Source organism: Hibiscus syriacus, unplaced genomic scaffold (genome assembly GCF_006381635.1).
Source record: "Hibiscus syriacus cultivar Baekdansim isolate YM2019G1 unplaced genomic scaffold, ASM638163v2 tig00002841_pilon, whole genome shotgun sequence".
NCBI lineage: Eukaryota > Viridiplantae > Streptophyta > Magnoliopsida > Malvales > Malvaceae > Hibiscus > Hibiscus syriacus.
This window is the reverse complement of record NW_024061948.1, coordinates 1,188,044-1,209,888: the sequence shown is the minus strand read 5'-3', so window position 1 is coordinate 1,209,888 and position 21,845 is coordinate 1,188,044. Positions and strand designations below refer to the sequence as shown.

General features: G+C 35.7%; 4 protein-coding genes and 1 pseudogene across 8 annotated transcripts in view; 3 read left to right on the top strand and 2 right to left on the bottom strand.

Moving 5' to 3' along the window:
* On the bottom strand, window positions 1-784 carry LOC120159611 (annotated as a pseudogene).
* Window positions 785-3,500: 2,716 nt separating this feature from the next.
* On the top strand, window positions 3,501-4,317 carry LOC120159272 (PRA1 family protein B4-like). Its single transcript, XM_039169908.1, has one exon. The coding sequence runs from the start codon at window positions 3,541-3,543 to the stop codon at window positions 4,183-4,185; it is 645 nt and encodes a 214-aa protein (XP_039025839.1). The 5' UTR covers window positions 3,501-3,540; the 3' UTR covers window positions 4,186-4,317.
* A 1,488-nt stretch (window positions 4,318-5,805) lies between these two features.
* LOC120159233 (BRISC complex subunit Abraxas 2-like) lies at window positions 5,806-7,785 on the top strand. 2 transcript variants are annotated; one of them, XM_039169884.1, is made up of 3 exons: window positions 5,806-6,709; window positions 7,229-7,306; window positions 7,767-7,785. In XM_039169884.1, the coding sequence occupies exons 1-2, from the start codon at window positions 5,831-5,833 to the stop codon at window positions 7,283-7,285; spliced, it is 936 nt and encodes a 311-aa protein (XP_039025815.1). In that variant the 5' UTR covers window positions 5,806-5,830; the 3' UTR covers window positions 7,286-7,306; window positions 7,767-7,785. The 2 variants fall into 2 exon arrangements, with proteins under 2 accessions (XP_039025815.1, XP_039025807.1); XM_039169876.1 differs by lacking the exon at window positions 7,767-7,785 and having other exon boundaries at window positions 7,229-7,383.
* Window positions 7,786-8,273: 488 nt separating this feature from the next.
* The window catches only part of LOC120159592 (chitinase-like protein 2), a 39,726-nt gene continuing 26,154 nt past the window's right edge, over window positions 8,274-21,845 (bottom strand). Inside the window, exon 7 of the mRNA XM_039170171.1 lies at window positions 8,274-8,290. The gene's annotated coding sequence lies outside the window, so the exon portion shown is untranslated. The remainder of the gene's footprint in view (window positions 8,291-21,845) is intronic.
* Window positions 11,378-21,438, top strand: LOC120159186 (WD repeat-containing protein 43-like). 4 transcript variants are annotated; one of them, XM_039169846.1, is made up of 14 exons: window positions 11,403-11,444; window positions 11,981-12,072; window positions 12,195-12,338; window positions 12,437-12,552; window positions 16,010-16,164; window positions 16,532-16,620; window positions 16,746-17,277; window positions 17,750-17,920; window positions 18,122-18,270; window positions 18,390-18,469; window positions 19,565-19,676; window positions 20,038-20,112; window positions 20,189-20,360; window positions 20,470-20,480. In XM_039169846.1, exons 2-13 carry the CDS (start codon window positions 11,983-11,985, stop codon window positions 20,339-20,341), a joined length of 1,866 nt encoding a protein of 621 aa, XP_039025777.1. In that variant the 5' UTR covers window positions 11,403-11,444; window positions 11,981-11,982; the 3' UTR covers window positions 20,342-20,360; window positions 20,470-20,480. The 4 variants fall into 4 exon arrangements, with proteins under 4 accessions (XP_039025774.1, XP_039025777.1, XP_039025771.1 ...); XM_039169840.1 differs by lacking the exon at window positions 20,470-20,480 and adding an exon at window positions 21,427-21,438 and having other exon boundaries at window positions 11,404-11,444; window positions 20,189-20,384; XM_039169843.1 differs by lacking the exon at window positions 20,470-20,480 and having other exon boundaries at window positions 11,378-11,438; window positions 11,975-12,072; window positions 20,189-20,463.

Genomic DNA, 21,845 nt, shown 5'->3' with positions numbered 1-21,845 from the left:
TCACGCCAAAAAAAACCAAAATAATGGCCATAAATGGCTGTACATCTCCACGTGCATTTTAGAAACTTGCTCCCACGTGTCAGTTTGTTGATCATAACATTCCACGGAGGTGTTTGAGTCATTGTACTCGCCCCCATTTCCACCGACATCAATGATCTTACCATTGACATTCCTAGCAGCGAAGAAAGATCATGGGGTCACCATGGGAGACGTTATGGACCACTGATTTGTGGATGCGGTGTAAACCATCGTTTTATTGATGGAAGTTTGTGTGTCTGATCGCATACCGCCTAAAACGTAGAGCTGGCCTTGACATGTATTCGAAGTACAAGCAAACCCCGGTGGGCACACAGCCTTGGGACAAGGCATCGAAGGTAATACAAACCAACGGTTTGATCGCGGGTCCAGCACTTGCCATTGTATCCTGACCGTCGATATATGGAAAGCGAAGATGAACAGATAAGGCAGAGAAAACAATAATGATCTCTTATATACAAGGAAGCCGGGGTTTGTTACGATCTTGTTCCAGAAGCAACACACTGATCGTGCCAACAACTGGTATGGATATGGAAGGTGAAGAAGACAAAGCTATGCGATCTCATCGGGTAGCCCTGGAATCAACTCGTTAGAATGATATTCTTGTTCGTTCCCCCATCGGTTTTTCGATCTGCAGGTATATATAGCCTCTTGTCAGAGGTTCTTCCTGAAATTGACGGAGTTTGTTTTCCCCCGTTTTCCGACTTACCCGGGTTATCACTCGTTTGTCGAGAATCGTGGGATTCATAATTTTGTTTTGTTGGAGTTGGACCTTTGCTTGTTGTTCGACCGGGGACAAAGACTTGTTGCCCGCTCCTCGTTTCAATTGTATGTTAACAAAGTTCGGTTGGTCAAAATGGCATAATTGGTCCTTCTGAAGCTTGTTCTTTAGCAAGCTGGGCACCACAAATAATCATTACTGCACTTGTATGGAAATTAGAAAATTGTTCGTGTGAAAAGATTTGTGATTTTCAACATAAATTAGAAAAGAGAAAATAACCTCAGTGACCAAAAATGCCTTATAATGAACGATTTTAATCAACTTTTTTTGGATTTATCAAAATGACCAACTAAATCGCAATGCGATCGATAATTCGCAACGCGATCTCCGGTATCGCAAATCAGTTTCCAGATTCGCAACGCGAACTTCGACTATCGCAACACGAACTTGGACTATCGCAATTCGATTTACATATTCGCATTGCGATAGTCTAAGTTCGCGTTGCGATTTTCCAAATTCGTTGCGATAGTCGAAGTTCGCGTTGCGATTTTCCAAATTCGTTGCGATAGTCGAAGTTCGCGTTGCGATTTATTCCAAATTCATTGCGATTTATTCCAAATTCATTGCGATAGTCGAAGTTCGTGTTGCGATTTATTCCAAATTCGTTGCGATAGTCCAAAATCGCAACGACTGGTGGTATTGCATTTGTTTCTTAAGAATTTTCTCTAAAAAAATAGTATTCGCGCGGACGTGTCGAAGACACGTATTACCACGACCACGACCACGACCCGAGACGGACGGCGACGGCGGCGGCGCGCGAGAGTCCCACTTGTTCTCTATCACTCAACAAGGAAGTGGGAAAGCCAAGCCTTAAATACCATTCCCAATAGTGTTTCCAATACTATGTGGGATTGAGCATTACCAACACTTGTTTCCAATACAATGTGATTATTTAGGAAACAATTAACAATCATGCACCTTAAAACAACTGAATCAACAACCAATTGCATTAGTATTATACGATTAAATATGTCATAATTAAAAGTCAATCTACAATCAATCGGGATTATTGCAATTTTAAGCAAAACATTCAAAAATAATATCACTATTTAAGGCTCAATTCCACATAGTATTGGGAACAAGTGTTTGTAATGCTCAATCCCACATAGTATTGGAAACACTATTGGGAATGGTATTTAAGGCTTGACTTTCTCACTTCCTTGTTGAGTGATAGAGAATAAGGGGGACTCTCACGCGCCGCCGCCGTCTCGTCTCGTCTCGGTCGTGGTCGTGGTCGTGGTAATACGTATCTTCGACACGTCCGCGCGAATACTATATTTTTAGAGAAAATTCTTAAGAAACAAATGCAATACCACCAGTCGTTGCGATTTTGGACTATCGCAACGAATTTGGAATAAATCGCAACGCGAACTTCGACTATCGCAACGAACTTGGAATAAATCGCAACGCGAACTTCGACTATCACAACTAATTTGGAATAAATCGCAACGCGAACTTCGACTATCACAACGAACTTGGAATAAATCGCAACGCGAACTTGGACTATCGCAACGAATTTGGAATAAATCGCAACGCAAACTTCGACTATCGCAACGCGAACTTGGACTATCGCAATGCGAATATGTAAATCGCAATGCGATAGTCGAAGTTCGCGTTGCGAATCTGGAAACTGATTTGCGATATCGGAGATCGCGTTGCGAATTATCAATCGCATTGCGATTTAGTTGGTCATTTTGGCAAATCCAAAAAAAGTTGGTTAAAATCGTATATTATAAGGCATTTTTTATCACTGAAGTTATTTTCTCATTAGAAAATTATTCGTGTGAAAAAGATTTGTGATTTGCTTTTATGTTGAAGAAAAAATATGAATAAAAAATGGGCCTGAAATAAGAGAAAAAAATACGAAAAAAGAAATAAAATACTAATAATAATAATAATAATATGTATATAAAAACATTTTTAAAATAAAAATTATATGTTATATGTTTTCAAACTTACCTTAAATGAAAACAGGTTTAAAAAATATATATATTTTACGTTTTTAAAATTACTTTAAAAACTATATACTATATGTTTTTCAAAACCGTTTTAAAACCTATATATATATATATTCAAAAGTTATATTTGACATTATTATATACTATACAAAATGAAAGAGGACCCTGGACGAAAATAAATGTCTACATTTATAAATAATTATAATAATATTTTTTAACTATATTCTTATTTTATTTAATAAAATTATATATATCTATGTAAGATTGAGTGCATATTTTTATCTAAATATTTGAATCTTTCTAAACCTAAATTAAAGGGGATGAAGGAATAAAATGTTCAAATTGAATTTGAGTTGGTCACAAATATGATCCGACCGGACCTATGCTTCCCCTACTCTATATATATATTCGTGGGTTGTGTATTACAAATTATTACATTTACATGATTCAATTTCGTTTGATGCAATGCAATGAACTTATGCACAGCTTACATAAAACTTGGTGAATTTATAAATATATAATTAGAAAACTTAATGTAAAGCTAAATGTTGATAAATCAAGTATCCCTTTGCTTGAAAAGTTGGGAAATAAGAATTGACCCGATTGAAAAGCTTTACTTGCTGAATTGACGGTGGTGAATCAATCCGTAACGATGAAGAAAATGAAAGTAAAATACCATCCCTCTCCTTTATTTATTTTGTGCACACCAAATCTAGATCTAAATCTACACATTTCCTAAACCCCAACTCTTCTCCAACAACAGCAATGTCCACCGCAGGTCCCGCCGTCCTCCCCATCTCCTCCGCACAATCCGTCGAATCCCAGCCTCCCGCCGCCACCCCTGCTGTTCTTTCTTTCCTCTCCCATCTCAATGATTCTGTCCGCAACGGCCTTTCCCAGCGCCGTCCCTGGGCTGAACTTGCTGATCGTTCCGCCTTCTCCAAGCCAGAATCTTTCTCCGATGCCCTCGTCCGTGTCCGCAAGAATTACTCATACTTCCGAGTCAATTATCTGTCGGTGATTGGTCTTATCCTCGCCTTTTCCCTTCTTTCCCATCCGTTTTCCCTTCTCCTCCTCCTTGGACTCCTCTGCTCCTGGATCTTCCTCTACCTCTTCCGTCCCGCCGACCAGCCTCTCGTCGTCTTCGGCCGTTCCTTCTCCGATCGCGAGACCCTCGGCATCCTCATCGTCTTCAGCGTCTTCGTTGTCTTCCTCACATCCGTTGGATCTCTTCTCATTTCCGCTCTCATGGTTGGAGTTGGACTAGTGTGTGCTCACGGCGCCTTCAGGGCCCCTGAGGATCTCTTCTTGGACGAACAAGAACAAGCATCCACCGGATTCTTGTCTTTTCTAGGTGGTGCCGCCTCCAATGCCGCCGCCGCCGCCCCTGTTGTTGCCGCTCGTGTCTGAATCCGATCCATGGTTCTTCATCCCTAAATCTTTGCCTCTAGAATTCAATATCGCTTCACCTGTTATTGATTCAATTTTCAGTATCTTTTTAGGAAATAAAATCCCCATAGGGGAATTTATGGTTTTTCTTTACTTCCATTGTTTGATGAATTATAGGGTTTATCATATACTTCTATACTTGTGGATGATCCATTGTGAGTTGTACGCGTTGAATGCATGTGTTTATGAAAACCATGTGGGAATTCTGTGTCAGATCTGTGCATAAATTCATACACTTTGATTTTATAGAAACAGGATAATCATAAATTGAGCTAATATCCCATGCTGTTCTTTGTTATAAGATCTGAATGCATCAATGGCTGTTACTGTGCATTGCATCTGGATATTAACAAAGAACAGCATGGGATATTAACGGTGTAAAGTGGAATCACACCAATGTTGATTTGCATGCTGCTGCATCTGAAATAGGGAGGAGATGAAATTATTTCTGTCGATAACATGGATTTAGATAGCGGAAATAACGGAGTAAACACCAATAGCGGTTGATAGGTAACGATTGTTAGTGACAATAGCAGTTTGTTATTCTAATTATTATCTTGTTACGGTATTTTTTGTTAATTAAAAAAATCAACAATTCGCTATGACAATTAAAATTTGCATTTTTTAAAATAAGTTGTGTTGCATTTAAAAAAATCACAATTGCAACCGTAATAGTAATTGTTATGTACGTAATTATAATAAATATTATGTAATTGAAAATGTAATCGTGATCGTAATTTAAATTTCTGGTTGATAATGGTACTAAAACATCTATGAAATTTCGGTTTATACTTGGCATAAAAAAATACGAATAATTACTTTAGAGTACGCTCTTTTAGTATTTTAATATTTAATGTTTTATTTTTAAATAAAATGTCTTTCGGTATATGAAATTCGTTAGTGAATAAAACATTTAACACTTTAATATGACTTAACAAATAGGAATAAATAAACTCGACTTTAAAAAATTAAATATGTTGACTTGACTCAATGTTAAAAATCTTATTTAATTTAACTCGTAATTTATAAAATTAGATTTGACTTGAACTTTTTTTAAACTCGAGTAAGGTTATAAACTAGAACTCGAATAATTCAAAATTTTAAGGAGTTAACGGATTGATTTAAGTTTGAGTTGAGTTCTTCAACTCTGCATAATATATGTATATGACATGAAAATATATGAATATGATATATTTATTTATCATATATAGTTATAGAAAATCGTTTAAATTATAATCAAATAGTATTATAACATTATAAATATTTATAATTAAATTTAAATAGAAACTTAAATCAAATTTGATCAATTCTATTCAAATAAAAAAATTAAAATAAAAAATTCAATTATAAAATACGACTCATAAAATTCAGTTAACTTAATTTTTTATTTTAACTCGATTCAATCGAATAGTCACCCATAAGAAGAGATGTCAATGTTTGAGCCCACTAGACTACGTTAATGACAATGAAAAGCCCATTTAGCCGACACTCATAGAGAGCCTTTAAAAAAAAAGTGTTGATAGAGAGGTGAAGCGCATCTTCCTCTTGAGAAATTACTTGAGACATTGTTCTAGCTTTAAGCTGTTACCCCCACCATTTTCACGTCATGGACGATGTGCTGTTGCATAAATTAGCCATATCGGGGCCCACTCTTGCCTCCATGATCCAGCGCCTCTCATCCTCCGCCGCCGATGTGGACGGTCTCCTCTTTGGCCACGTCACTCGCATCTCCCCTTCCACCCTCTCCGACGATTCTTCCCAAACTTCCCCCGATTCGCACCTCGTCGCCATCATCTCCGGCTTCCTCTGCTTCCCTTCTCTCCTCTCCTTCTACGACTCACTCGGCCGAGTCGACTCCTCCCGACTCTCTTCCACTACTCACCTCAACCACAAACCCCTCATCGGCTGGTTCTCCTCTCGCCGCAAAACTCCCCTCCGCCCTTCCATGCGTGAGTTCGTCGTCACCCATTCTCTCTCCTCTACCTCCAATCTCTCCCTTCCGATCCAAAACTCCGATTCCGATTCCCTTTTCGCTCCTTCCATTTTCCTCCTCTTCACCACTCCCCTACAAGACCAATTCATTCAAACCAACCAGTATCGGGCCTTCCACTTCCAATCATCCCGACACTGTTTTAATCCGCTATCCATCGATGTAGTCAACATTGGGCCCGCTTTTAGAGGGCATTACGGGTCGTTTAGCCCCACCTCCGCGCTACCCTTTTTGAACTGCGAGCTAAGGAGCTCAACGCCCATGAATGAAGATAGAAATGACAAGACTTTAATTGGAATGAAACAAACGGAGAAGGATCAATCCTTGTTGGATACGTGCACCGAGGGAATGCAAATTGGGAGATTGAACCGGTTAATCGGACCGGAAGCCACTAGATACACCGCTGGATTAGAGGATTTATACGAGAAAATGCTTTTGAAGGCCGAAAGCTTGGCCAGGCTCGTTGAAGCCAGCTCCGCTAAGGTTCTTGAACAGGTGAGCTAATTACTATCGTTTTTCTATCCATGGTGTGATCAAAGTTGGTTTCTTTGTGCATGTCAGGTATTATTTTTAGGTTCTTCCCTACGCGGCTTAACCCAAGTTTAATTTGTTACCGGTTTTAGTCTAAAATATTATCATGTATAAACTAAAAGTTATATGATTGATAATAATTTTGTTATAATGGAAAATGTTATATTATAATGGTTTTAACCAAAAATGTTATATGTCTACATACAATTTCAGTTACAACCGAGAATCTCTCGACCCTAATATTTTAGGTAGCAACCAGAATAGTTATACAATTTACATTTATTACTAAGAACATAATATTTTCGGTTTCAACCTAAAATGTTGTCGAGCTTACTCTAAATAGTTATGCTCTTGGTAAATTTTTCGGTTACAACCGATTTCTGTCTTTTTTTTAGTCTTATACTATCCGAATGTATTTTAGACTCGTCAATTATTTTCGGATAAGCTCATTTAAGGCTATTTTCTAAATGAATTTGTTTCCAGGAAAATCAGAATAGGAAGTTACGGTACAATGTTGCCAGGTCTGTTGGGGTCGAATAATTGTTTCCTATTTCATTCAAGGTAATTACATATATCTTATTTGATTTAGTTTTTCCCAAGTCATCCTACTTTGTTTACATTTTTAGATAATCAGTTCTATGGAAAAACTAAATATTAATTTAGTTTATTTGCATGATTCATTGTTGCCTATTGACTGGCTATAACAAAGTTTATATTCTAACTCGAAGGTTGAACGAATTTTCTGTTATATACCAAATGAACAACTTACCAAGTATAGCTTAATACAGTTTGTCTATGGACTAAATGTGCTGCCACTTTGTATGAAGGTTAACCTTGTTTTAGCGAATTCCGATGGTGCTTGATTTTGATACTTGTTTTACAGTCGATGTTGGATGGTTTTCGTGATTTACTATTGGGAAAAACTAGTTTCTTCCTTTTCCAGCATAGTTTATGTTTGCCTGTTGCATCACCATGAAATGTTCTGTAGCTGGCTTTATTGAAATTAAAACTTAATATACAGTAAAGGCATGGCGAAGGTTCGTTAAATTTAGCTGTCACATACAGAGGACACCTTCGGGAAATAAGTTTGGAGACTAAAAGGTTCATAGCTAGCTGCATGATGTTCTTGGAAGGATTTTGGTATCTCTTAGCAGAAATCTGTTCGCAATGTTTTGTTCTTTTTTATTATGATTCACATTCATCTCTGTCATGGAAAAATTCTGTTGTTCTTCCTTTCAATGGTCTAGGGAAGTTGTGATTGTTAAAAAATGGCGATATTCTTATAATTTATATGATGCAATCTGGATGGACTACCAAAACTTTATAGATAAGATATTGGAAAGTTTATCACTAACATCTTGGTGTATACATTCCCATTAAATATATACATTTTCTGAATGGCACACATACTACAGATGCAGTTACTCAAACTCAGATTCTTTAGGGAGAATAACATTTCCTTTTATTACAGAGGCTACTCAATGAGTTCACAATATATATATATATATATATATATATATATATATATATATATATATATATATGCTATTGTGGTTTGTATTATGAATTGTGTATGTGACTTACTTTGGAGCCTTCAGAAGTTGATAGGCTAAATTTTCTTGTTGGTTTTGTACTTTGGTTAATGATATAAAAAAGAAAAGAGACTCATTTCTAATCATGTATTGTTATTTTGTGGGCAAGTCTCTTCAACAATGTATCCAGCTTATGCTAATGCTACGAGTGTTGTATATCATCTGAATTTCCACTCATTGTTATCTGCTAAGGAGAGCATCTTTGTCACATCTTGAAATTCGGGTTAGTATTTTTGGTCGTCATAATCTGGAATTTAATTGGGATTAAAAGGAAATTTTGGGACTTAATCGAGAAAAAATTGTATTTGGGGATTAAATTGCAAAGACCCAAAAAAATAGGAGCAAAAGTGCAAAGTTTGAGAAGTTTGGAGTCATTCTATAAACCTAGAAAGTTGATGACTGACTTTAACTTACTCCTTTTGTTTTATTTGAATTAGCTATTTTGATAAATCATCGTAAAATATAATATTTATTTTATACATATAGTAAACTGGTATATCAATGATGTTGTCTTTGTTTTTAGGTCTGTTGAATTAACTGATTAACAAATGTGGTCAAAAGGAGTTTGAATTGACTATTAAAAATCAACGAAAGCTTTGTAAATAATAATAAGTAACACAAATAATTTTAGAGCGATTCAATTTGTAAACAAAATCTAGTTCATTACCTTAACTATGCGCGTTAAAAAAGTAACAAATTTACTAATTTATAGTAATTTTTATGAAAATATATGATCTAATAATTTCAAAAGAAAATTATAAATAGTAAATAAAGAAAATTTCATAAGATAAATATATGTGCAAATTTAAACTTCCACTCTAAATACTTTAAACCATATCTTTCTTTGATTTATAGTTGTCTTGGTGATAGTGGAACTTAACAAAGTTGTTGAAGAGAGATTTTTTCACAATAAATATTGCTCCGACAATTGTTATTAACAACATTAGAGTAATATCGATATTTCTTATATTTCATTCGAAAATTGTTGTTATATAACATAGTGAGTATCGATTCTCGTAAAAGAATATTGATACTCTTTTCTTCGTATTGATACTGAGGGAGAATATCGATATTAAATAAGCATACAAGAATTAATATAAACATTTTAAAGCTTGATCAATGTATGTATTATAATTTATCAAGACATCGATATTAAATAAGCATACACGAATTAATATAAACATTTTAAAGCTTGATCAATGTATGTATTCTAATTTATCAAGACTTCCAAACGGTTTCTTAGGAGAAAAGTCTCATGTAAGGAAACATCTTCGGACATGAGACATAGAGCACTAAGAGCTTTATATTTCTTGGGAAACCAAAATCATTTGACATAACTGTCAGGGGGTGTTTGGTTCAAGGATTGTGGGACATTCTCATGTTTGGTTGGCCGGGAATCTCATTCTCGGTAATGTTTTATTACCAATAGTAGATTTTTTGGGTATATTATCAGGAATGTCATTACCTCCATTCTCTTAGGTATTGTAACATTACCGGCACTTTGGACTAAAATGCCCTTAAATTTTTATTTTTTTTCAAAAATATCCTTCTTCTGTCATTGAATACTAAAAATTCTACGAAGATTAAATTACAAATTTATCCTTAAATTATTTTAGATTTACAAAAAATAATCTATAATTAAAATTTTATATAAAGTTATGGGGTTAAAAAAATTTACCATTTCATTAAACATTTTTTATATTTTTAATTTTGTAAAAAATTATATAAATATTATGAATTTAATTTTTTAAAGAAAATATATAAATATTTTACAATTTGTAATATTATACAAATATATAATAAGAACAATTTGGTCAAATATACATTCTAATAATCTTTTATTCCTTTAACCAAACACGGTAATTTTACATTTCTGCTAAACCAACCAAACACAAAATACAACATTCCCAGTAATCCTATTCCCTGACAATCATTTATTCCCACTGGTAATCTTACATTCCGTGAACCAAACGCACCCTTAGTGGATCCAACATAATTTGTCAGAATCAAAATCAATTGACGATTGATCACATCAATTAAATATACCTATTTTATCAGCCTATGATATCCGAGTGGAAAATATATTTTTCTCCCTGGATCTTCATCTTCACATTATCTATATATTATCTTTATCGACAACGATTGGTCCATTATCGACTGTGAGTCTCCGCTCAAATTAGAAGGGATGAACCGCCTATTCTCATTGTAATTCATTTGTTCCCATCATTACCGACAATTGGTGTGATAAGAGTGAAAGACATTTTTTATATGTTATAACAACGAAAGTGAAAAAATAATGGACCAGATAATTACTTACTAGTTTTAATATTACTTCAGGCATTTTGTATGCTATTAGGCCTCTAAGATTAGGGATGATATTTATCCGAATTTGATGGGTTTAGATTTGATTCTATTTTTCTTTTTGAAAATTCAGGTTCGAGTTGAAAGATTTATTTTAAGAAAATTGGGCCAAAGTGAAATATTTTGAAGGATAAAATCAGTTTGGGCACGGGAGCAGATTTTACCTTAAAATTTAGGTGAAATTTTAGATCAAATAAAGTTTTGTTAAATCCGGTTTAACCCGACTCATGACCAGTACAAAGAGGAGAAGCATGGTCCAACTTGTTACTTTCTTCACTTTCAATGACGAAAATATTCGAAAGCCCATAAATTTCAGGCCAAAATAAAAGTAAAAGGAAGAGCTGGTAAACAATATTCATTCAGCAAAATAAATCTCAATGACATTGACGTCAAAAGATTATTCGAATGCTTCACAATTCAACATATGAGTCAGAAAGTATATTAGGGTCACAAAAAGGCTTAGAGAAAGCAAAGTCTACCTGATCATGGAAGATTGATTGATGAACGTCGCGAAGGAGCAAATGTAAGTGACTAAAATGCTATCTTTTCAAAATAAGTGATAAAAATAAGATATAACAAATTAAAGGGATCATTAGTGTAGTTAACCCATAAAATTATATATAAAGTTTTTTTAAGGTTTAAATTAAGCTATTTAAATTAAACATCTCCTTGCACATCCCCGCCGCCGAACAAGCCTCTCCTCCTCCTTCAGCCCCTGACCCTTCAAGCCAGGAAATTAAGTAAGTTAAGTTTCTGAAACCCTGAATTTTACTCGGACATTCTTTCTACTTGAGTCATGAGATTTTGAATTATGGTTATGTTACCTGCTGTTTCCCTTTGCACTACTATTTATCGCCGCCAACTGCTTCTGCTATTGATGTGATTTTTTTACACGCTATTGAGGTCCTCAACGGCCACCGGTATTGGAAACTCACTTGTAAGCTTAATAGAATAACAAATAAAGCTCTTTGTTGAAGAACTTGAAGCCTCATTTAGAAACCATTGGAGTTTATCTTCGTTCTTTTTTGTACCCTTTCTGAAGCTTATTATTTACTATGAGTAACTCTTATTGAAAGTTTAGCTTTCATGGGGGGATGTTCTTAATTTTAATCCATGAATTGGATTTTTCTGTTAAATTCTTATTTGGGTATTCCTTGTGTTTCTCTTTGGTTGTGTCTTCAGCTAAAACTTTGCGATTTGGGGTTTTATCTATTTTGATTTTTGAATTGAGAAATTTGTGTTTTTGCATATGCTAATGCAGTTTGCCTTTTGATAGACCAGGATATGGGATCCTCGAACATCAGAGATATCTTGACAGCATTTAGTCCTTCATTGGACTACTTTTCTATTAGTTCTGGAGATGGTCGTATTAAGGTATCTAAAATTATTTCAAGAGCAATTGATTGATGATGACTTTGCTAACTAGAGGTTGCATTTTATGCTTCATTGTGAACAATTATGCATCTTATCTAAAAGAAATATTGTTGTCTTGTTAGATTTGGGACACTTTGAAGGGTCAAATTCAAACTGAATTTGCAAACATTGTATCAAGTGAAGCAACAAACATATATGCTAAGGCAGAAAGAGGGCATCTTTCGATTGATTACAAATGTATGAAGTGGTTGTCTTTTGAGAAAAAGGTTTGTCATTTTTATGTTAATAAAAAATTTTGCAGAATTTTGATGACATGCCTTCTATGATAAACTCACATTTGAACCAAAACCCTTAATTTTTGCAGAAGAAAAGGAAACTTGGAAGTTCTTTGCTCGTATTGGGAACAGGAAGTGGCGATGTCTTAGCACTTGATGTGTCAGCTGGTCAGTTGAAGTGGAAAGTTAGTGATTGCCATCCTGGGTATGCACATGTTGTTGAATTCATTTTTGGTTCCCTAGTTTACCTTTGAACCCCAAAGCATCTAATATGATATAGCAATTATCTGAAGTGGAAGTGGAAATTCATGTCAAAGTGAATTCACTGTGAATAATAGATGGAATTCCATTAATACTGTATACAAATATGAAAACATCTGAAATTTTCACCTCCCTTAAATGATATCCCAGGAAATTGTGGAATTTAATATCTCAGTTTGATTATGAGCGAATTGATGTGTCCCAAATCTAACAAGACAACAATATCGTGGCCTAGTTTGAAAGAGGGTATTATGCTGTTTTTTAGGGATTTTTTCGAGGGGAAGGAGTGGGATCCAGAGGTGAACCATTCTTTTATTTCGCTTATTCCTAAGAAGATTAACCCGGAGGGGATGGGGGATTTTAGGCCAATTAGCCTTGTGGGAGGGCTATATAAAATTTTGTCAAAGGTCTTGGCTAGGAGGTTCAGTTTATGCATTAATGACATTATTAGTCCGTCCCAATTTGCTTTTATCCGAGGGAGGAGCATTCTGGACTGCTCATTCATAGCGAATGAAGGGATCGACTTTTGGAGGAAGAAAGGGTTGAAGGGGATGGTTTTTAAGGTGGATTTTAAGAGAGCATATGATTCCGTTAACTGGGGGATTTTGCTGAAAATTTTGGGTAAAATGGGGTTTGGCGAAAAATGGCGTTCTTGGATGTTTCAGTGTATGTCAACTGCTTCAGTTTCTGTTTTACTGAATGGGACTCCTACTGAGAAAATTCATACAAAAAGAGGTCTTAGACAGGGATGTTCGTTATCACCCTTGCTGTTTAATTTGGGTGGTGAATTGCTTCATTTGATGTTAACTAAAGCAGTGGATTTGGGACTGTTTTCGGGTTTTGAGTTGGGAGCCAATGATCGTCGATTCAAGTTATCGCACCTACAATTTGCGGATGATCTTATTATCTTTTTAAAGGCTACAATCCGGGATTTGAAGAATGTTAGAAGGGTGCTTTTGATTTACGAGCTATTGGTGGGGTTGAAGATTAATCTAGTCAAGAGCAAAATTTACGGAATCAATATTGAGGAGGATGCGATTGTTGACTGGTCTAAGGAAATTGGCTGCTCAGTGGGTAAGTTCCCAGCTGAGTATTTAGGCCTGCCTCTGGGGTCTAGGAGAAATTCTGTTGCAATGTGGGAGCCAATAGTGCAGAATTTTTATAATAGGTTGTCGGGCTGGAAGGTGAATTCTCTAGCATTAGCAGGGAGGGTGGTGTTGATCAAATCTGTTTTGTGCTCTCTTCCCACTTATTTCCTATCTTTATTTCGAATTCCAATAGCGGTGTTGCAAAAACTAAACTCTATAATGGCAGCATTTTTATGGGGGGGGGGTCGAATGATAAAAGAAACATACATTGGGTGAATTGGGGTTTGGTCAGTAAGCCGAGAAGGTTGGGGGGTCTAGGGATCCCGAACTTAGCTATTCTGAATAGAGCATTGTTGGGAAAATGGGTTTGGAAGTTTGCCTCTGAAAAGGATTCTTGGTGGAAGAGAGTAGTCTGTTGTATTAATAATTTGGACCCGAACTCCAAAAAGGTTGAGAGTTCTTTGACTGCTCGTGCCTCCTGGATATGGAGAGGAGTGATAAATAACTTCTTTTCTATTGATGGATTTGGTGTCTGTATTAGGAGTAATTTGAGGTGGAAAACTGGAAATGGCCATTCTGTGGCTTTTTGGAATGATGCTTGGTTGGGTGAAGCCCCCCTCAAAGATTTGTTCCCGAGATTGTATACTCTTTCGATGAATAAAGAGGGGAAAGTAGTGGAATTTAGGGAGAGTAATGCTGCAGGATGGGTGTGGGATATTCAATTCAGGAGGAATCTGGTGGATTGGGAGGTCGACCAATGGTTGCATCTGATTTCTTTGTTGAACAACTCCTATTTGTCGCATGATGAGGAAGACTGTTGGATTTGGTTAGGGAATGGAGAGGGCTGTTTCTCTACTAATTCATGTATCAAGAGTTTCTTTGACTCGGATGGTATTGAGGGGAATCAGGATTTTTGGGACAGAAATATTTGGGTAGGGATAGCACCTCCCCGTGTTGAAACCTTTTTATGGCAAGTAGTTCATCTGAGAGTGGCGGTTAAGGAGGAATTGTTAAAGCGTGGAGTGGCTGGAATTGAAGATCCCTTATGTCCGTTGTGTGGCAGATTTGGTGAATCGGTTCCCCATCTCTTTCTGCATTGTGAGGTTGCTTGGGGACTGTGGGTCAGATTTTTGAATTTGTGGGATGTTGATTGGGTGATTCCTAGTAAACCTTTAGAGTGCATCACTCAGTGGGACGAGCTTCTTCCGAATTCTATTATTTGGAAATTCATTCCAAGGGCAGTCTTGTGGACGGTTTGGAAAATTAGGAATGAAGTTATTTTTAAGAAAGGGAAGTTGGATGTGGTGTTGTTGTTCTTTATTGCTCGGTTTAGAATAGTTTCTTGGTTTGCTGCTAGTTTTGATTCGCAGATTCCTTTTGATTCTCTGGTGGGTGATTTAACACTTGCTGATTCAATGGTCAGCCACAAAGTAAGATCCAAACCTTCGTGCTGGGTTCCTCCTCCAGTTGGGTTCATAAAGATTAATGTTGATGGAGCAATGGAGAAGGGGTGGAGCAAAGGAGGTATAGGAGGCCTGATTAGGGACAGCAGTGGTAAGTTGAGTCATTGGTTTGCTGAAAATGTTGGGGGAGGTCCCCCGATTATGGCAGAACTTCTGGCGATTAAGAGGGGGTTGAGCTTGCTTATTGATTCTGATGGGGTTTGTAACCAGAGGATTATTTTAGAATCTGATTCATCCAACGCGCTGAAGTGGATCAAAAATCCGGAACTAAGCACCCCTTTATTCCAACCATTGGTGAAGGAGATAGTCTCTAATTTGGAAGGGTTGGACATTTCGTTAAGGCTTATATCGAGGGCTGCTAATTGGGAAGCGGACAGATTAGCTAAGGATGGTATAGGTTGATTTGCTTTCTTCTATTTGGGGAGTTGGTGTGTATGTTTCATTTTGTTATGCAGTTTTTGGTTTTCAGTCTTATGGTACTAGTGACTACGTTGTCCAGCTGATAGTGGTTTTTAAGTCTTATGTGTTTTGGGAAGTGTTGGTTGTTGAAAGGGCTGGCTATGTACTATTCTATTGGTTAATATAACTATAGGCGCTCTTTTCCTCCTTTCAAGGCCCTTCATGTTACTTTCATAACATGGAGGGTAAAATAAAGGGGGTTTTTTACGAGGCCTCATCTTCTATCAAAAAAAAAAAATAGTAATTTTGCATTCTGCAAGAACTGAACAAGATTCTAGTGTATTGTAATGAGCTCATGATTAATGGATGAATGCATTTGTCATTTAGTCCTGATCTATTATTGCTTAGTATTGTTTTCTCTGCTAATTTTTTCTCTCATACTATTTCACAGGGGTGTCAGTTCAATTGCATTTGCTACAAATGGCTCTTGTATTTATAGTGCTGGGGCTGATGGGATGGTTTGCAAAATTGATTCACTGACCGGAAACCTATTGGGGAAGTTCAGAGCTTCAACAAAGTCCATATCCTGTATGACTGTCTCATCAGGTAGGTGTTTTTGGCAGCACTTTTGGTGCTCTGCTTTTGATTTCTACTCTATCATGATGTACTTCATGCCGAATTCATCATATTGATATGGACTTTGTCTTAGACGATGGTATTTATTTTACTAGGCATTAATGCTTTAGTATACCGGACATAGGTTGCTATGGTAGTGGCCAATGAGTGATAGTGGGAGTCTGCCACATAAAACCAACTTGTTTGCATATTCCTAAACATCAAATGTCATAGAACATATGAGATAGCTTATGGGAGCTTCCCTTGCTTGTGTTAGATTGAAATCATTTTTTTCCAGGTTTTGATTTTTGTTTCATTTTTCTAATGCTTTAACTTGGATTCCAACCCTTTTTTTTAGATGGCAAGACGTTAGTCACTGCAGCTGCACAGTTGAAGACTTTTGATTGTTATAATCACAAAAAGATACAGAAGTTTACGGGACATCCTGTAAGTGTTTTCAAGTTTATGTGCCTTTTGTGGTCAACTTTTTCCTGTTATGTGGAGATGTACAGTCTGTCTTGTAATCTTATTTCCTTTTGCCATTACTTAATCAGTTGTTTTTAAATTCATAGGGATCTGTTCGGTGCATGATATTTACTGAAGATGGAAAATTTATCCTATCATCTGCTGTTGCTGAAAGATATATAGCTGTATGGAAAGCACAAGGCGGCAAAAAGCAGTCCGCTAGTTGTGTTTTAGCTATGGATCACCCTGCTGTCTTCATAGATAGCATATGTGTTAACGAGGAGATCTATGTTTTTGCAATTTCAGAAACTGGTGTTTGTTATTTTTGGTATGGTCAGGATGTTGAGACATTGTGCAATGCCAAGCCCACAAAACTTTCAATATCTTTGGAAGATGGTATATCTAAACCTCACAAAGGTGTAATGCCTACAATATTTGCTGCAAAATTGCAAGGCGTTCCCAAGCCGGAATCCGTGCATGTGTTTCTTGCCAATGGTTTGTTGGTAAAGCCATTGTTTCAGAAAATTTTGGTGCAATATGGCTCGGACATATTGTTGAGTAGCTCTCAGGATGGGGTCCTTTTACCAAGGAGCCAATCCCTTAACAAATTGAAGAAAGGACTCGATGCACAGAATAGAGGTACATGTGACCATAATTCTTGCTTATGCTGGAATACTAACTTCTGAATCATTTGGCAATGTGTTGTAAACCTTCCATTCTTGCAGAACCCCTCAATACAAAAGAATTGGACCTTTAATTATTTTTCTTGATTTATCAGATTCATCTAGTTGAACATTATGGTTCTGTATTTTATTTGTTGGGGGTGCAAAATTGGTAATGCCCTTTTGCCTGGTTCAATTCCCCCCTCCGCCCTAAAAAAACCTTCTATTTATCTTTTATTTCTGTTTATCATCTCCTATTTTGTTTTCAATTTCTCGCGGTAGATTACTTAAATGCTTCTTTTATTTTATTTTTTGCTATGTAGACTTCTAATGCTAATTTCTTGTTTGTATTCAATTCGGGTTTGATGCTTGTGAGTCTATATATAGAATCATGTTATGTTATCGTTGATCAGTTTTGCATGATAGCTGATTTCGTATTATGTAAATAGTATTTGCATTGGATCGTGCAAATGCTGAGGATGCTGCACTTCCGATCCCAAAGATTTTTCATCTTCATGAGGAAAAAGAGGATAAACATAGAAGTTTGGCAGTCAGTGCTAACGATGTAATGAATGATTCCTTCAAACCTGGGAGCCAACTGGAACTCATAGATGGAAAAGGTAATTTAGCATTCAAATTTTCAAGTGCTTGGAGCTTAATCTTTAACAATGTGCCATAAGCTGGAAAATCAATGCTGTATACACAGTTCAATAATAGAAAACAAATTGAAACAAAGAACTGGATGGAAGCAACATGAATCCTTGTTTTTTTCCAATGTTAGTGTGCCACTATTGACTTTTTTGTTGTTCTGGTCTATGCAGATGACTCGATGAAATTAGAAGCAGGTTCAAAAGCACCTTGCATTGAGGACCAGTTAACATCATTAGGAATACTTGATACATGTAGCTATCCGCTTGATTCTATACTATTTGATGGTATTAATCTTGAAGCTAATTTGCCACCAAAGAAGGTTCGTATTCAGTTGATAAAGAAGCAAATTATGTTTTATCATTGCAAATATCTCTCGATTTTATTTTTAATTAAGATTTAATTTGTTTCATTTAGCTAATTTTTGTATTAAATTATCAGATGAGAGCAGCTATTTCTTCTATGGAGCCTGGTGATGCTCATAAGTTGCTTGAAAACTTGATGAAACTGTGGCAATCAAGGTCTGGTTAAGTCTTTGTTGCTTGCATTCTCTACCTTCTAACATTTTATATACCGATAACCTATGCTACTCGGACCTTTGATGTGAGTGTTGGATACCCATATGTTTCCATACGGGTATATTCAATTTTATCTAAGTTCCTCTTTGTATTTGGAGGATCATTAGAGAGTTATATCCCCATACCCGTGTTGGTATATGCATTGGTCATGGATGTTGGAAAACAAGTACTTCAAGAAAAATGAAGAGTTAGAGCAACACCGCTGGTAAATAATTAAAATCAGTTAAAACTGGGTTAATAGGTTATCATCCTTTGATTTCTTCATTTTTCTTGAAGAATTCGTGTCCGACACATATTCTGACCTGGTTATGAAAAGGATCTTCAAATACATGGAAAAACATTATTAAAAAGAAGAAAAAAGCCAAAACATACTTGTTTTGGATACGTGCACGTGTCTAACACTCGCTCGAGTTCAGATAAAATAACTATCCTCTAAGGATCTTCAAATACTTGGAATGTATGTATGTGTTTTTGTGTATATATAATATATAAGCTGAACCTACCCATGTTGGATACATACACGTATCTGACATACACTCTATTTCGAGTAAAATAGCTATCTTCCACTGCGAGATGAATTTTATATTAGTAAAATTCCAGTCTATCAATATGATTTGATATTCCTAGTTGGAATATCAGTAGACTGATAATAGAAATTCTCACATTTAGTATCTTAAGCTTGATCCAAGCATGAAGCTTCATTATTTTTTTTGCTAGGCAGCTAGACCTATGTTGCTCCAACTTTTCTTGTTTCTTTTGGTATATTCATCTCTTACATGTGTATGCAACACATATCAGACATGGGTTTCGGGGATATGACCTTTGAAGGTCTCCAAATATATGGGGGGAAATCGAACATGTGTGGGGCACATGCCCGTATTTGATATTCACACCCAAGTCCAATTAACTTGGTTTTAGAGTGAGTTTTTACCCTATTTTAAGCTCATTTCGTTTTATCGAACAATCTTGAATTTCTTCTGGCAAGTAAATAGCTACAAACATGATATGCTTGAACATTCACTTTTATTGTTTCAACAGGTCATGTAGTGGAAAGTATGTTCTTCCGTGGATATATAGTTTATTACCGACTCACGGTCATTTTATAATGCCTCGAGAACCTGTAACTCAGATGCTTAATTCCTTGTTGAAGGTAACTGTTGTGGAAGGAAAATTCCCTACCCTTTGTCTGTAGCAAGCTTTCTTTTGGTAATGACTGAGTTCCAGGAAAGGTATTGTTCGTTTTGGAGACCCACCAGCCTCTCGAGTATTTTTCACCCGCAAGTGTCCCTTGGTTCTAACCAAGGAAGGCCACCTGCAAGTTACAAATCCATGAGGGGCCAATGGGTTCTCAAAGAGGACCAATACCTTTGAACGAGGAACAGACATTCAGGAACCCAGTCATTAAACATTTATCTTCCTGCATGAAATTATCCTGTCATTGTTATCTTAAGAAAATGAGTTTAATGTAGTAGTTGTAGTCATGATTCACAATGCCCCTTTTCTTTTTCCAGAATACTAAATCGAGAGGGTCGACACTTCAGTCTTTGCTACAATTATCTGGACGATTGCAGCTTGTAACAACACAGGTTGGTAACTTAATGTTGCTACTTGGATTAAATTGTTTGTTGTGTTTTGATTGTATTTCTCATCTTTTCGAAACAGATTGACAAGGCAGCTCAGATCAAAATTCAACAATCCACTAGTGATCATCCAATGGATGAAAGTGAAGATGATGAAGACGACGATGATGATGTAGATGACATTCTTTATGGGGAAGAAGATGAATCCCAAATAAGTAGTGACGATGATAATTAAACTGCCTCGAGTGCAAGAGGTAATAGTAAAACCATGGGGCCAAGTTTGATTGTTAAAAGAAATTTCCATCTCTGTACTAATTGCATCATTTTGCCAATTGTTTAATGACTTAAATGTATACTTTCTAGGGGTTTATTTTTAATTTATTCGTTTTTTTTTTGTGTACGCATTTGCAGATTGTGTTAGTTAAACAGAAGGGGCTTTGGCCTTTTCAGCATTTGAACCTTTGTATCAATCTGTTCGGTACCTAATGTTCAAAAAATAGGTATCTGTAACAGAAGGGCCTTTGTCATTCTAATGCTTAAAATAGATATCAAATGTTTCCATCATTATACTTTTTAGTATAACGGACGTCAAAAAGATAATCAAATGATACATGTCACATTTATATTTTTTTAGAATTTTATTCTTTAAAAAGAATTTAAGAATATTATTAATTTTAAGAAAAAAATCAAATTATTCTGAAATTACAAAAATAAAATCCCAAAATTAAAATCTCTCATTGGAATCTCAGTTATCAGTTGTCAGTCATCTTTGATCAAAACAAAAAAGACCCCTCGGCAACATCAAGGGGACAGCCCTACGCGCATAGCTACTTCGCCTGCTTCTTATTATGCCGAAACTGCAAGGGGGACGGAAGTTTAAATAATGTAGGGTAAACTACGCTTTTAGTAATTAAATTATTAATTTTAATATATTTTAGTATTTTTTTTAAATCATATCTAATGTCTAAAGTTGTTGGTTGTTGCATCTGTCGGTCAATAAGGCACAAACTTTTTAATTCTCACATTTTCGATCACCTAAACATAATTTTGGATTCTGTTTCAACGGAAAACACTTTAATTTCCCTAAATCGAAGATGTACTCTTCAATTTCATCTTTTGATCTCCGTGGTCTATCGTTCAATGGGTTTGAAACTAAACTATGTTGGTCAACTCGTCATTCTCTCGTGGTCCATTGTTCAGATTGGTCATCCGTCTACCAGAGCTATACCACGTGAGCCCATTCGTTAAGTTTTTAACTTTAAGGGTACTAAAATAAAACAAAAACTAAATATTAAGTATGATTTTTAAAATAAATAAAAGTTTAGGTACTAAAATGGAACAAATTAATAGTTTAGATACTAAACACGTAATTTGTTCAATAATATATATATATATATATATATATTTAAAAATCAATATTTTTACCTTTTTAAAAAAAATATATATAAATTTAAAAAATATAAATGTGATATGTCATTTAATAATTTTTTAACGAGAAGTGTAATAGAGAAAAAAATATTTGACACTTATTTTTAACGAAAAATATTTATCTAAATTAATTTAGAATATAATTTAGAGATTTATTTTTAGAGAAAATAATTTCAGTGACCGAAAATACCTTATAATATATGATTTTAACCAAAAAAAATTTATTTACGAAAATGACAAACAAATTCGCAACGCGAACTCCAATTTCGCAACACAAGTTCCAAAATCGCAACGCGAAAGTCGAATTCGCA

What these genes read in the sequence shown, in the direction of transcription:
- LOC120159186 (XM_039169840.1), top strand. Translation starts at nt 11,983, where the DNA reads ATGGGATCCTCGAACATCAGAGATATCTTGACAGCATTTAGTCCTTCA. An exon ending in GTTAGTGATTGCCATCCTGG is followed by an intron (nt 12,553 to 16,009) that starts GTATGCACATGT and finishes ACTATTTCACAG; the next exon opens with GGGTGTCAGTTCAATTGCAT. An exon ending in CTGTATGACTGTCTCATCAG is followed by an intron (nt 16,165 to 16,531) that starts GTAGGTGTTTTT and finishes CCTTTTTTTTAG; the next exon opens with ATGGCAAGACGTTAGTCACT.
- LOC120159233 (XM_039169884.1), top strand. Translation starts at nt 5,831, where the DNA reads ATGGACGATGTGCTGTTGCATAAATTAGCCATATCGGGGCCCACTCTT. An exon ending in CCGCTAAGGTTCTTGAACAG is followed by an intron (nt 6,710 to 7,228) that starts GTGAGCTAATTA and finishes ATTTGTTTCCAG; the next exon opens with GAAAATCAGAATAGGAAGTT.
- LOC120159272 (XM_039169908.1), top strand. Translation starts at nt 3,541, where the DNA reads ATGTCCACCGCAGGTCCCGCCGTCCTCCCCATCTCCTCCGCACAATCC.